Genomic DNA, 16,259 nt, shown 5'->3' on the forward strand with positions numbered 1-16,259 from the left:
TTGATCTTGCATTTAACAAAAATGGCATTTTTGATTATAAAATATTTGTTTAACAGAATGGTCACCATATTTCAACAATAACAAAGTTTGTACCCATGATGAATTGCATGAAATATTTTTTTAAGCCATCCTGCAAGCAGTTGAACAAGTATTGTCGTTGCCATAGACAGTGGTATTATTTTGAAGTGCAGCATTTTATAAATTAAAATAACTATGTAAAAAATATATCCGACTCTCTTCATTAAAATGTATCTGCCTCTCAATTTTTTTTTTAAAAGTAATTATTAAACAGCACATTTTGTCCTATATCACATGTACTTCGACTGTTCATGTTCTATTTTGTAGAAGATATCAAGCATTTTTCAAAAGTATTTTGTCATTACTTTTATGAATACTTTGTGCCTAACATATTTCTCAAGGTACTCCGGGAGTTGAAAGTGTTACAAACCATGTAAATTTTGAAAAAAAAAAAAAATGCAAAATGAAAGTGAAAGTAGAGCAAAAAATGCAATATTTAAAAAAAAATATATATTAATCAATTTTCATTTCCCGGAGTACCTAGGTAGGTAATTATGTTAGACACACAAGAAAAACCAATTTAGAGTAAAAATATGTTTGAAAAAGAAGTTTGATATTTTCTACAAAATAGAATATGGACAATCAAAGTACATGACTGTGTTGTAAGACAAAATACATGTTACCAAACAAGGTAACCTTTACAGAAAGTATTTTCTACTTCTTCTGAAAAATATTCTGGATCTGTCAGGTGAGGTATAATATCCAAAATGAAAATTTACCAGAGGGGTGGTATCAAAGGCTTTACATGATCCTTAACTGCTTCTACTCAATAGCCTGAAGGGAGATATTTGTAAATACAAACCAAACCAAAATGAACAATGTTTTTTTTTTAATTACCAAATGAAATAATAACAAATATTTATAAATCAACTCTCTTATGAAAGTTATATTTCCCTGACAATAATAATTCAGACTGGTATGTTTTTAGCATAATCACACTGCAATTGTGAATTTTGCTTTCAGTACATGAAAAAATAAAACCATAACATTTGCACTACCTCTGCTTGTACAAAACACTACTTTTTGATTTTCATTACTATCACATGCATCATAACATATATACTAAAAGATATTCTGGGCAGGTATTACTTATCACCTAATGGTTAAAGGGGTACACAAATGTCATCCAGATTTAAGGTTTTTGTCAATTTATATTGTCCTGTTAGTTACTAACTGTACATAAAAAGTATAGTGATTTGGAGAGTTGCCAGTACCGGTTATTAACTAAGCATGTAAATTATGATATTTTAACACCAGTTTATAAAAAACATATAGCTCCCATGACCCGGAGATAACAAATAGTACCTTAACTAAAACTAGTCCATATTTAATATACTTTGCTGTTTTAAGGTGGCATATAATGCCTTACGAAATGTCATTCACTAAAATCTGCATGTTTGATTATGTTGATTCTTTTACATCAATGTTTAGAAAATATATAAACCTGTAATTTTTTGAAAATGGTCTTTTAAACAGATAAAATCATACAATGTAATACTTTCTAAATACAACAAGAGGGCCATGATGGCCCCTATATCATTCACCTGACTCGTATGGGTATAAAATTTCAATAAACTTGATAGAGGATCTCTACACAATGCTACATGCCAAATATCCAAGCTTCAGCTTTAGACATGAATATTTCTAAAGTTCTTCTTACACAAATCTATGAAAACACAAACTTGTGACCCCCCAAGGCAGGGCAAATTTTGATCCCTTGGGCATGATCTGAACAAATAGAGTAGAGAACCACTATACAATGCTACATACCAAATCTCTAAGCTCTGGGTCTTGCAACTTTGGACAATAAGATTTTCAAAGTTTTTACTATTTTTAGGTCTGGCAGTCATGACTTTCAGTCCATTTAACCTTTTCAATATATTGAAGACAACACAATACCAGGATGCTTCTGGCCAAGTTTGGTAAAAAATTGTATCAAGCTGTTCATGAGAAGCATGTTTGAAGTAAATTGTGGCTGACAAATGATTGACATCCAGTAATCCTAAAATCTCATTACAAGTGAGCTTATGGATAAGATGCAAAAATAAAATTTTTACTGATGTTCCCCCCAGATGTCTGCCCCTTCCAAGAACATTTTTACATTTACTTAATTATAGAGCTGTTCTTGCCACTGCAACAGTACAGAAATAATGACAGTGTATTTCAAAATTATATATATAAGGAAATCAAATCACCCTAAGAATTCCTGAAATACTTATTTCATGGCCAAAGTAAACTTTTTCGCCAGAAAATATCATATCTATATAAACTAAAATGAAATATTAGAAAACTCATAACATTATAATTATTAACACCATCGATATATATGTTTTATGATTTGTCTATTCCAAAAAAGCTTCTTGCAAAGTTATACACTAAACAGATCAAAGATATTTACAACAATATTTATGAAAACCAAACTAATAACTTGTCAACAAAATGCAAGAAGTGTCTACAAAATGTGCAGAGATTTTCTACTGCATTAAAAACAACTGAATAGCACCATTGTGTACATCATTTTAAAAAAGAAATAACCTTTAAAATTCTGGTCATCTTGAAATGTTTTGAGTGAAAATAATAGAGTATAAGCACATGTTTTTAAACACATTAGAGAAAACATTAACTTTTCTTCCAAGAAATATTCAAATAAGAAACTTCATACTGACTTTCTGAGAGATGCCTGCCATTTTCTTTTTCTTCATCCTTATTCCTATATCAAAGAGTTATAAAAATAAATAGATCGGCAACTTGAAAGGCAGATAGAGCAAATTTCGCCAACATCCCGCGACTGCAAACGAGATCTTGTTACCGGAAGTTCTCCACGCGCCATTTTGTAGGCGAAAGATATGACACTGTCAATTATTAATTATCACCGTATGACCATGCTTTTTTTAAAGTAAGAAACGTGTATATTGTGCTTAAGACTATTTCTTATTAAACAAATGTTGTTTTAGAAGCTAACATGTATTTTACATGTAGTCTTAAAGGTACAAATTGCAACTCCATGCTCGCTTCGCTAAGATAACACCGAATCACGCTCGGACGTTAGATCACGCGAGATTACCGCCAGTTGCCATTCTGTGTATTTTATACTTCTTTGCCTATATATTAACTATAAAAACATTTCAATATTTTTCACTCTTCATGTACAAACTTCTTTTATTTTCTTGTAGTGAAACAAAAGCTAAACAATAATATTCCATCAAACCACAGCATTTTCCCCCCTTTATTTACAAACTTCTCCCATCTTGTTAAACTAAGTAGTAAACTTGAATTTTACTAAAACTTTTCTCAAAAATTCTGCGAGTGGCTAGCTTTTCCAGTCTGTGCAACTTCTTCTATGTACACATAATCTCACTTGTTGCAAATATTCCAACTAGACATCTTAGATTTTTCAAGAAATAATTTTAGCATGATTTCCTTGACAAAATGTTAGCACATTTCTTCCATGAAATAGAATTTTAAATATTGGTAATTTGAACACTGAAAGCTGCCCAGCTAGGTAGTATAAGCACTGCCTATGACATCCAACAAAACTTGAGGGACAGCTAGTCCTCCAGTCTGGCCCTCTTACGCAGGAATTTCCCAAGGTTCCAGTCTTTATGATTCAACATCCCTGGTCCATTATATACACAAAGAACAGTCATGTTTTTGGCATACTCCAGGTCAGGCAGCAACTGCAAGTTGTCAAAAGCAGCAAGTTACAACATTTTCATTCAATGAACTTTAAGACTTTAACTTATGTGAATTTTACACATAAAGGCCTCAAAAGATGAATTTTTCCATATGCCATTTCACAAATACATTTATCTAAAGTTACGAATATATATTATCTTACAAAATATATATTACCTTCAACATTGCCCCTAAAAAAACTGGGGCTTCTGCAGACCCTAGAAATTAATCAAGTCCCATAACTGTGCAGAATTTTTTTCTGAAAGAACCTACCAGTAACATGCACAATTAGGGTTACTACTGATCACTTGTGTTAAGTTTCATTCAATTATGTGCATGGGTTGAGGAGATAAGGCACGCACAAGACTGCATATGCAGACTCTATGTATATAGTAAAGTAACAAAAACAAAGTCCCATAACTCTGCAGATATTTTTAACTTAACATGCACCATGCACAACTTGGGTTGATACTGATGACTTGTGTGAAGTTTCATTAAACTGTGTCAAGGGGAACAGGATAGTTGGTACACACAAGATTGCATATGCAGACTGTATGTATATAGTACATTAACAAAACACAAAGTCTCATTACTCTACAATTTTTTTTTTCTGAAAGAACCTAACATGCCCCATGCACAACTAGGGTTGGTATTGTTGACGTGTGTGAAGTTTCATTAAATTGTGTCACGGGGATGAGGAGAGTTGGTGCGCATAAGATTGTGTCTACAGACAGACAGATGGACGGACAAGACAGACAACCTGAAACCATCACCACCCTTACAACTTCGTTGTAGTCTGAAGGTCACTTTGATCTTGACCACTCATGTCCTAACTCCTGGAATGTTAAGGGTCATCTGAACATAATCATCCTAGCCCAAAGCATTCTGAAGTTAATGATCGGAAACTGTTTTCCGTCTTGAGGTAAATATGACCTTGAATATTTACCTACTCCACCCCAAAGCAAGACTGTTCATCTAGTGACAATATGCTTTCAATATGCCCCCACGTTCTAGAAATATTTTCAGTCTTGAGGTAAACAGGACACTGACCTTTGGCCTAATCTACTGATCCCAAAACATTAGTGTTCATCGACCGACATGCACAGGAACATTTGTTAAGTAAACCAACTCTAGTACTTTCAAAACAAGAGTGCCAGACTGTCATAAAATATGCCCGTCATCGAACTTGCCCAAGAGTGCTTGGGGCGATGTTGGTGGTTATCGAACTTGGCCTAGATATTATGCCCACAAACAATGTCAACAAGTTTAGGGAAGATCGGATGAAAACTGTGTGATTTAGAGAGCGGACAAGGCTAAATTTACAGTTTTTTTGAGTAATTCAAAGGCCATAATCCAGGAGTGCCTAAGGTGATTTGGCTGCTTATCGTATTTGAAAGAGATATTATGCCCACAAACATTGTCAGCAAGTTTGGTGAAGACCGGATGAATACCGTTTGCCTTAGAGAGCAGACATGCTTAAGAAGCCTTTCGCCTGCCACGGGTGTTCACATAACACGACCCGCTCTTTCAGAGACAGGCGTTGAAGAATTGTTCTGTTCAGAAGTCAATGTAATGTTTTCACGGGCACATTTTTTTACCTACGACATACTATGCTTCATATGGACTCATACTTCCCAAATGATGGCTTTAGTGAGTAATAAAGAGTACAGAAATGATGAAGGTTATTGAAGTTTTAGTCCAGTTTACTTAATTTTTAGTTTAAAAGAAAAAATCTGAAGGACTGAAATAAAGATGGAAAGATTTACCTTTGGGGTAAGCAGGAAATACTGTGATGAGGATTTCTTACACACTGTGTTCACAACTAATTCAAACACCTTCCTTTCATTGTTTGGATCCATGCCCTGTAAGATAATATATTTGACCTCTGCTTCAAAAGGATCTTTTCACACACTTTATCATTTCAAAATAATCAAATAATTGAAACTGCATACTTGCGCAATTCCTTAGCAATTCCTAAGAAGGAAATGACTATACCATCAGTAATACAACTCAAAGACCACAACCCATTGTAAAATCAACATAGCCATTAATTTCAAGACTAACCTGTGGATTCTCATCAACAAATCTGACTAGCTACTGTAGGGTTATAGGACAGTTTTCCACAACTGTGATGAGACGGAGACCAATTTCTTTCTGGATTATATCATACCTGGTGAACCTCATCCATACATCTGAATGGATATTTTGCCAGTTCCTGTAGGGCCATCATTTGAATAATAATATAAAGGACAGTCATTGCTCTGTGTTCTTCACCACTCAGTTGGAATGGAGACAACTATTTTACATACAAGATTATATCACGAGACAAACATACCTGGTTAATCTCATCAACACATCTGAATGGACATTTGGCCAGTTCCTGTAAGGCCATCATATATAGGACAGTTGTCACACTGCGTTCTCCACCACTTTGATGGAAGGGAGACAACTCTCTCAGTTGTTCAGAGTCACGGAACTTTACTCTGATTCTCACACCATACTTGCTATACTCCTCCTGAAAAAACAAACAAACAGAACTCCTCTTATCTGTATGTGCTAATTTACTTTGTCATAAATCTAAAAAGAAATTAAACTCTCACCTGTTATCATTGCACTTCAGGACAGGAAGGTCAAAAAGTCATAATCAAGATCAATCAAAAGAATCATGAGTAAATTAGTCGAAATTTTCTTAAAGGTACAGATATGTCAAAATACACCTAAAAATTGGAGGTACCATCCATGTTGTACCACAGAAAAGTGGTCTCGGTTTTTCCCTACGGCCAATAATAAAGAAGTTACTAAATAAGCTACTAGGCAATGCTGCAAGTGAAATATCTAAGCTCTAGGCTTTCTAGTTTATTTTTAGAAATTTTGAAGTTTTTTCTATGTACAATCAAGTAACCCCATGGAGCGGGGTCAATCTGACCCCAGGGGTCATGATTTGAAAAAATTTTGTAGAAGTCTACTAGGCAATGCTACATGTCAAATATCTTAAGATCTAGGTCTTCTGGTTTATTTTTAGAAATTTTTTGAAGATTTTCCTAGGTAAAATCAAGTGACCCCTGGGCGGGGTCAATTTTGACCCCAGGGGTCATGATTTGAACAAATTTTGTAGAGGTCCACTAGGCAATGCTACATGTGAAATATCTAAGCTCTAGGCCTTCTGGTTTATTTTTAGAAAATTTTCCTATGTAAAATCAAGTGACCCCTGGGGTCATGATTTCAATAAATTTTGTAGAGGTCCACTAGGCAATGCTACATGTGAAATATCTAAGCTCTAGGCCTTCTGGTTTATTTTTAGAAAATTTTCCTATGTAAAATCAAGTGACCCCTGGGGTCATGATTTCAATAAATTTTGTAGAGGTCCACTAGGCAATGCTACATGTGAAATATCTAAGCTCTAGGCCTTCTGGTTTATTTTTTTTAGAAAATTTTTGAAGATTTTACTATGTAAAATCAAGTGACCCCTGGGGCAGGGTCAATTTTGACCCCGGGGTCATGATTTGAACAATTTTAGTAGAGGTCCACTAGGCAATGCTACATGTCAAATATCTAAGCTCTAGGGCTTCTGCTTTTTGAGAAGAAGATTTCTGAAGATTTTCCTTTGTAAAATCAAGTGACCCCTGGAAGAAAATTTTTTAATTTTTTCCTTTCGGTTGCCATGGCAACCAGAGATCTGCATGGAATTCAATTCTTTGAACAATTTGAAAGAGGGCCCCCCAAGGATCATTCCTGTGAAGTTTGGTGTAATTTTGCCCAGTGGTTTTCAAGAAGAAGATTTCTTTAGAAACTGTTGACGGACGACATAATACGCACGATGGACATCAAGCGGTCACAAAAGCTCACCTTGTCACTTTGTGACAGGTGAGCTAAAAACATTTAAGGTTAACTCTTCATTATTACAAAAATATATTTTAGCTTTTACCTTATGACCTAACCAATATCTCCAGACTTTTTGTACTGATATTTGATAAATATGTGGTACTCAGCATTAGAAGTATACTCTCAGGCAGGGCTCCGGAAATTTTGATAACTCAATCGGTCCGAAACGAAAATCCTGACATCGGCGCTACCCAACCCACCGCATTCCCTATATTACATATTTTGTAAAAAATGATAGAGTAAAGAAATAAGCATGTCATGCATTAAAACTGAGTTACCGGTCACCTTGAGTTACCATACAATGAAGACAGTTATTCAGTGTTATGTGTGATCGTTACTTTGTTTAAATTTCGATGTTTTTCCGAGAAAACACTTGTAAAGATAAAATTGCCCAGGCATTGACACCGTAACTAGTCTAAAAGCCAACGCACGTGACTTCGGTACCGTATACACGGCAGATACTTTGTGATGTTTCCTCATTCTTTGACGGAATTCTATAAAATACAATGCGTCAAAGTGAATTACACGACACATATTCTCTGCTAAACAGCCTCAGTATTTTAAGAATACTCTGCCGCGGACCGAATGTGTACGTTATGTGAAAGCTGAGATCGGATTTCCCACATGTATAGTACCAAAAGGTCACGCGGGTTGGCCACGGATATTTCATTTCACTTACGTTGTACTTCAATAAGCAACTACATTTTATAAAGTTATATGTTCTCTTCTGATGTAAACAAAATTTCATTTTGAAACGTTTTTTAAAAGACCGATTCGATAAACAGCGCCACTCCAGTTTTCTTTATCATTCGTGTTTGCCTGTCCATTTTTTTCTTTTTCTTTTTTGTACAGTCGGGTTGCAAAGACGATTTTCTGCACTTGTTTCAACTGGAGCCCCAACAAATGAATCATGTAATTTTTTCAAATCTATGTAAGTAATTATAAAAAGTATTTTTACCGGTTTTCCATGTGTCTCATTAAATCAAAGACCTATAATGTACAATTATAGCTCTTTGATTAAATGCAGTGACCATTTGTTTTTTACCGTGATCAAACATAGCCTTTTGAAATAAACCATCCGTCGGATTCTAAACAAGAGGATCATGATGGTCCTGAATCGCTCACCTATCCCAACATGACCCAGTTTTGAACTGAGCATGACGTCGTTTTTTTCTATTATTTGACATAGTGACCTAGTTTTTGAGCTCATGTGACCCAGTTTTGAACCTGACCTAGATATCATCAAGATGAACATTCAGACCAACTTTCATACAGATCCCATGAAAAATATGGCCTCTAGAGAGGTCACAAGGTATACTCATTATTTGACCTACTGACCTAGTTACTGACGGCACGTGACCCAGTTTCAAACTTGACCTAGATATCATCAAGGTGAACATTCTGACCAATTTTCATGAAGATCCATTCAAAAGTATGGCCTCTAGAGAGGTCACAAGGTTTTTCTATTTTGACCTAATGACCTAGTTTTTGACCGCAGCTGACCCAGTTTCGAACTTGACCTAGATATCATCAAGATGAACATTCAGACCAACTTTCATACAGATCTCATGAAAAATATGGCCTCTAGAGAGGTCACAAGGTTTTTCTATTATTTGACCTACTGACCTTGTTTTTGACCGCACGTGACCCAGTTTCGAACTTGACCTAGATATCATCAAGGTGAACATTCTGACCAATTTTTATGAAGATCTTGTGAAAAATATGGCCTCTTGAGAGGTCACAAGGTTTTTCTATTTTTAGACCTACTGACCTAGTTTTTAACCACAGTTGACCCAGTTTTGAACCTGGCCTAGATATCATCAAGATGAACATTCAGACCAACCTTCATACAGTTCCAATGTAAAATATGGCCTCTAGAGAGGTCACAAGGTTTTTTTATTATTTGACTTACTAACCTAGTTATTGATGGCACGTGACCCAGTTTCGAACTTGACCTAGATATCATCAAGGTGAACATTCTGACCAATTTTCATGAAGATCCATTCAAAAGTATAACCTCTAGAGAGGTCACAAGGTTTTTCTATTTTTAGACCTACTGACCTAGTTTTTGACCGCAGCTAACCCAGTTTCGAACTTGACCTAGATATCATCAAGATGAACATTCAGACCAACTTTCATACAGATCCCATGAAAAATATGGCCTCTAGAGAGGTCACAAGGTTTTTCTATTATTTGACCTACTGACCTAGTTTTTGAAGGCATGTGACCCAGTTTCGAACTTGACCTAGATATCATCAAGGTGAACATTCTGACCAATTTTCATGAAGATCTTGTGAAAAATATGGCCTCTAGAGAGGTCACAAGGTTTTTCTATTTTTAGACCTACTGACCTAGTTTTTGACCGCACGTGACCCAGTTTCGAACTTGACCTAGATATCATCAAGATGAACATTCTGACCAACTTTCATAAAGATCCCGTGAAAAATGTGACCTCTAGAGGTCACAAGCAAAAGTTTACAGCACGGACGATAGATGCTGCGCGATCACAAAAGCTCACATTGTCACTTTGTGACATGTGAGCTTATAAAAGAAGTGGATCCTCGTCGAAATGATTTGGATCCAGTCAGAAACATTTGGAAACCTGTCAAAAGTGTTTAATAAATTGCAGTCGGCTGTCTGCAAACATTAAAGGATGTGCCGCGAGAGCACCGATTGCGTCACGTGCTAATTATGGACCGATTATCAAAGTGACAATCAGACCGTTTGACACGTTTATTGATTATCTGAAGGTGCGATCAACAATTTCCTACTTGGCAGGTGGTCGAGTGTTGAGATATCAGACTGAAATTTATACTTTTCTCCATTTTTACGGGACCGATTTTTTTCGTTTTTTCACTTCATGAATCAGTCTGAAAAGTCAAAAATCGGTCCAAAACCGACAAACCGGCAAATTTCCAAAGCCCTGCTCTCAGGATAATCTTGAGTTTAAGCTTCAAGGGCTATAACTCCATTGCCTCCTGGACAATCCAGCTGAATAAAAAATTCCAAGATATTATGCCCATAAATATTGTGACCCAGTTTGGTGAACACTGGATAAGAACTGCTCAAGTTACATAGCAGACACTGACAATTTTCATGATTTTGAGTAATTCAAGGGAATCCAGCTGGTTTACAAGCTTGGCCAAGATATACCCATAAACATTCTATCAAGATTGATGAACATTGGAAAAGAACTTCTCAAGTTAGAAAGCAGCCAACTTTGGTGGATACCACCTAGCAAGTTTTCATTTCTTAAACTTTTTGTTTTTGGTCTGCCTAAAACATGCATTCATTAATGCTGTTTTACACAGTATACATAGACTGATTACATACATACAGTGCAGATATTCTAAAGACTGGTTTGCAGACTTTAATCAAATGAATATATTATATCTACAATTGTAAGAAACACATTCTCATATTAATGACTCTCCGAAATGTCTGCGAAAAAAATAACCAGGCGTTTATGAAATTTCTTTCAAAACTGTAAGTTACGTTGATACGTGTTTAAATTTCATGCACTAGTATGTTTTCAAGTGCAACAAGAGTGCCAAAATGTCATGATATATGCCCGTCACAGCAAATTTCTTTACTCTAGCACATGTATTTGCAAATGGAAGTTTAATTTTGTAGTTGTTTAGTAATCATTGTAAGTCATTTGTTTTTCTAAGTCCACGAAAAAACTCCTTACCAGGTAGAGATACCTTAAAATACACCTAAAATTTGAAAGTAACATCTATGTTGTACTACAGAAAAGTGGTCTTGTTTTTTCCCTACAGTCAATTATAAAAAAGTTACAATATAAGTTATTTATAGTAACAACTAAGGGAAGTTAATCTTTAAATAATAATAAAAAAAAAAAAAATCAAAAATTTTTTTTTAAGTCCACACAAAAATCTTTATCAGGTAGAGATTGGTCAAAATACACCTCATAACTGGATGTAGCATGCATGTTGTACTACAGAAAAGTGGTCTCCATTTTTCCCTACAACTAGTAATGAAAAAGTTACAATATAAGCTATTTACTCCGCCTCGTGGTGGTGAACATTTGTGCCAAGTTATATTAAAATCCCTCTATTTGGAATTTTAATTTTGTGGTAGTAATTACTGTAATTCCTTTGTTTTTCTAAATCCACATAAAAACTCCTTACCACGTAGAGATACCTTAAAATACACCTAAAATTTGAAAGTAACATCTATGTTGTACCAAAGAAAAGTGGTCTTGGTTTTTCCCTACAGTCAATTACAAGAGGACCATGATGGTCCTGAATCGCTCACCTCTTCACACATGACCCAGTTTTGAGTAGGACGTCTTTTTTTCTATTATTTGACATAGTGACCTAGTTTTTGAGCTCATGTGACCCAGTTTTGAACTTGACCTAGATATTATCAAGATAAAAATTCTGACCAATTTTCATGAAGATCCATTGAAAAATATGGTCTCTAGAGAGGTCACAAGGTTTTTCTATTATTTGACCTATTGACCTAGTTTTCGAAGGTACGTGACCCTGTTTTGAATTTTATCTAGATATCATCAAGGTGAAAATTCAGATCAATTTTCATGAAGATCCATTGAAAAATATGGTCTCTGGAGAGGTCAAAAGGTTTTAATATTTTAGACCTACTGACCTAGTTTTTGACCGCAGTTGACCCAGTTTCAAATTTGACCTAGATATCATCAAGATGAACATTCAGACTAACTTTCATACAGATCCCATGAAAAGTATGGCGTCTAGAGAGGTCACAAGGTTTTTTATTATTTGACCTACTGACCTAGTTTTGTAAGGCACGTGACCCAGTTTCAAACTTGACCTAGATATCATCAAGGTGAACATTCTGACCAATTTTTATGGAGATCCATTCACAAGTATGGCCTCTAGAGAGGTCACAAGGTTTTTCTATTTTTAGAACTACTGACCTAGTTTTTGACCGCACGTGACCCAGTTTCAAACTTGACCTAGATATCATCAAGATGAACATTCAGACCAACTTTCATACAGATCCCATGAAAAATATGGCCTTAAGAGAGGTCACAAGGTTTTTCTATTATTTGACCTACTGACCTAGTTTTAGAAGGCACGTGACCCAGTTTCAAACTTGACCTAGATATCATCAAGGTGAACGTTCTGACCAATTTTCCTGAAGATCTTGTGAAATATATGGCCTCTAGAGAGGTCACAAGGTTTTTCTATTTTTAGACCTACTGACCTAGTTTTTGACGGCACGTGACCCAGTTTCGAACTTGACCTAGATATCCTCAAGATGAACATTCTGACCAATTTTCATGAAGATCTTGTGAAAAATATGGCCTCTAGAGAGGCCACAAGGTTTTTCTATTTTTAGACCTACTGACCTAGTTTTTGAAGGCATGTGACCCAGATTCGAACTTGACCTAGATATCATCAAGATGAACATTCTTACCAACTTTCATAAAGATCCCATGAAAAATGTGACCTCTAGAGTGGTCACAAGCAAAAGTTTACGGACGGACGGACACCGCGCGATCACAAAAGCTCACCTTGTCACTTTGTGACAGGTGAGCTAATAAAAGAGTTACAATATAAGTTATTTATAGTAACAACTAAGGGAAGTTAATCTTAAAAAAAAAAAAAAAATCCCCCCCCACAAAAATTGTAAATCCGCACAAAAATTATTACCAGGTAGAGATAGGTCAAAATACACCTCAGAATTGGATGTAACATGCATGTCGTACTACAGGAAAGTGGTCTCGCTTTTTCCCTACGACTAGTAATGAAAAAGTTACAACAGGGAAGTAATTTTAAAGAAGGGAGCTGCGCATGACACTTCATCTCATGATGGTGTACAACTGTGCCAAGTTACATCAAAATCCCTCCATGCATTAAGAAGAAATGCTCCGGACAAAGTCATTCTTGTATCTGACCTTTGGCCTTTAAGTGTGACTTTGACCTTAGGGACCTGGTTCTTGCGCAAGACACTCCATCTCGTGGTGGTGAACATTTGTGCCAAGTTATATCAAAATCCCTCCATGCATGAAGAAGAAATGCTCCGGACAAAGTTTTCATTCTTGTATCCTTTGACCTCTAAGTGTGACCTTAACCTTAGACCTAGGGACCTGGTTCTTGGTATGACACTCCGTCTCATGATGGTGAATAATTGTGCCAAGTTACATCAAAATCCCTCCATGTATGAAGAAGATATGCTCCGGACAAAGTCATTCTTGAATTTGACCTTTGATCTCTGTGACCTTGACATTAGACCTAGGGACCTGGTTCTTGCGCATGACACTCCGTCTCATGATGGTGAACAATTGTGCCAAGTTTCATCAAAATCCCTCCATGCATGAAGAAAATATGCTCCGGACAAAGTCATTCTTGAATTTGACCTTTGACCTCTAAGTGTGACCTTGACCTTAGACCTAGGGACCTGGTTCTTGCGCATGACACTCAGTCTCATGATGGTGAACAACTGTACCAAGTTTCATCAAAATCCCTTTATGCATGAAGAAGATATGCTCCGGACAAAGTCTGTGGACGCCGCCCACCCGCTCATCCGCCCGCCCGCCAGGGGCTTTCCCATAATACTTCCCGTTTTTCAAACGGGCGTATAAAAAGGCCGATTTTCGGTAATTCAAGGGCCAAAGTTCGAAAGTGCCTGGGCCAATTTGGCTAGTTATCGAACTTGGCCGAGGGCTTATGGTTAAACACATTTTGTTTAAGTTTGGTGAAGAACGGATGAGAAATGTTCGACTTAGAGTGCGGACAAGAGCAAAAGGACCAAGTTTTGGTAATTCAAGGGCTATAACTCCAAAGTGCCTGGGCCTGGGCTAGTTATTGAACTTGGCCGAGGACTTGTGGTCAAACACATTTTGTTCGAGTTTGGTGAAGATTGGATGAAAAATGTTCGACTTAGAGCGCGGACAAGATTTGTGACAGACAGAAACACAGACTGGAGTAAATCAATATGTCTCCCACACCACTGTGTGGTGGGAGACAAAATTACAATCCGCAGGACAAGCAGCCACTAATCCTATGTCAGAGCAAAGGGTGCCTGATTATATAGGTATGTCAACAAGTGACAAATATCCGCCACTGACTTGTTTGTTTTTGTTGGGTTTAACGTCCTACCGATATAATTATAGGTCATATGGTGACAGTCCAGCTTGATGGTGGAGGAAGACTCCAGGTGCTCCTCCGCGCATTATTTTCATGACGGGCGGGCACAGGGGTAGAACCATCGACCTTTGGTAAGCCAGCTGGATCGCTTCCTTATATGACGAATTCAACGCCCTGGGTCAGGCTTGAACCCACATAGTTGAGGGGCAAGTGTTTTAATGTCAGTGACTAACCAGTCGGCGCCCGATCCGCCATCGATAAATAAAATGTTACAGGAAGATTTAAACTTAATTCTTTTAAACAATCACTTTGTACCATAAGCTAAGGAAACATTGACAACAGCTGTGGGCATAGGTCATTTTTCTAGCTAAATTATTATAAACAAAGACAAATTCAATCTTAATCTATCATTTCAGTTACTGACTTGTAAGAGTTTTAAGAAGTATCAAACCTAATTCCAAATGAAGTAATGTATCATAAGCTAAGGAAACATTGACAACAGCTGTGGGCATAGGTCATTTTTCTAGCTAAATTATTATAAACAAAGACAAATTCAATCTTAACCTATCATTTCAGGTACTGACTTGTAAGAGTTTTAAGAAGTATCAAACCTAATTCCAAATGAAGTAAAATTTGGCTTCTGTATACACTAAACAGGTTTTTATCCTATGGTAAATAAATTTCAATGCATAACAACCATGTTTAATGATCTAAGTGACACTGTTTAGAAAACTGTACAAATATAACATACCGGATTGTCCGGAATGTGAAGGTCAACTTCTCCGACACATTTTAGACAGCTAAAAAAGTGACTGAAGGCTTTATTGATTCTTGTTATCAACTGCTGTAAGGGGTCTAACCATTGTGACTTTGCTTCTTCTATTGTTGCCTGCAATAAAATAAGACAATAATTTTTTCTACAATGGCTGCAAAACAGTCCAACTACAAGCGTTTACCAACACACCAGTTTATATACAGCAGTCAGACTTTGACAGAAGTCTTGCTGTACACCAGTTTAATGCAGTATGGCTGTACACCAGTTTATTGACAGCAGTCTGGCTGTACACCAGCTTTCTGACTGCAACCTGGCTGTACAGCTGAAAACTGACAGCAGTCTGGTTGTACAGCAGTTTTTAGTCAGCAGTCTTGCTGTACACCAGTTTTCTGGTTGTACAGCTGTTTTCGACAACATTCTGATGGTACACCAGTTTACTGATAGAAGTCTGGTTGCATAGCAGTTTTCTGATAGCATTCTGATGGTATATCAGTTTACTGACAGCAGTCTGGTTATACAGCAGTTTTCAGAGAACAGTCTGGTTGTTCTACTTTTCTGACAATGATTTCATTGTAGACAGTTCAAATTTCTTCATAACCACAACTGGCCAACATAATCTTGAAAGGTCTGATAAAGTTCCCACTTTTTTTCAAGGATTTTCCAAACAATGCTAATTTACTAAATATTCCTTTTTATGGTGATTTGTCTGCTAATGTGAAGCCGAGACACAAATTTTGTTGTAAATTTAGTCTTCA

At 36.4% G+C, this 16,259-nt stretch overlaps 1 protein-coding gene across 1 annotated transcript in view; it reads right to left on the minus strand.

The window, feature by feature from the left end:
- Positions 1-892: 892 nt before the first annotated feature.
- LOC123525483 (structural maintenance of chromosomes protein 5-like) overlaps positions 893-16,259 on the minus strand; it is an 84,176-nt gene continuing 68,809 nt past the window's right edge. The window contains exons 23-26 of the mRNA XM_053537730.1: positions 15,481-15,618; positions 6,089-6,268; positions 5,520-5,615; positions 893-3,755 (exon numbers count right to left, since the gene is read on the minus strand). Coding sequence (XP_053393705.1) covers positions 3,627-3,755; positions 5,520-5,615; positions 6,089-6,268; positions 15,481-15,618 — 543 coding nt within the window. The 3' untranslated portion in view covers positions 893-3,626. The remainder of the gene's footprint in view (positions 3,756-5,519; positions 5,616-6,088; positions 6,269-15,480; positions 15,619-16,259) is intronic.

This window comes from Mercenaria mercenaria, chromosome 3 (genome assembly GCF_021730395.1).
Source record: "Mercenaria mercenaria strain notata chromosome 3, MADL_Memer_1, whole genome shotgun sequence".
NCBI lineage: Eukaryota > Metazoa > Mollusca > Bivalvia > Venerida > Veneridae > Mercenaria > Mercenaria mercenaria.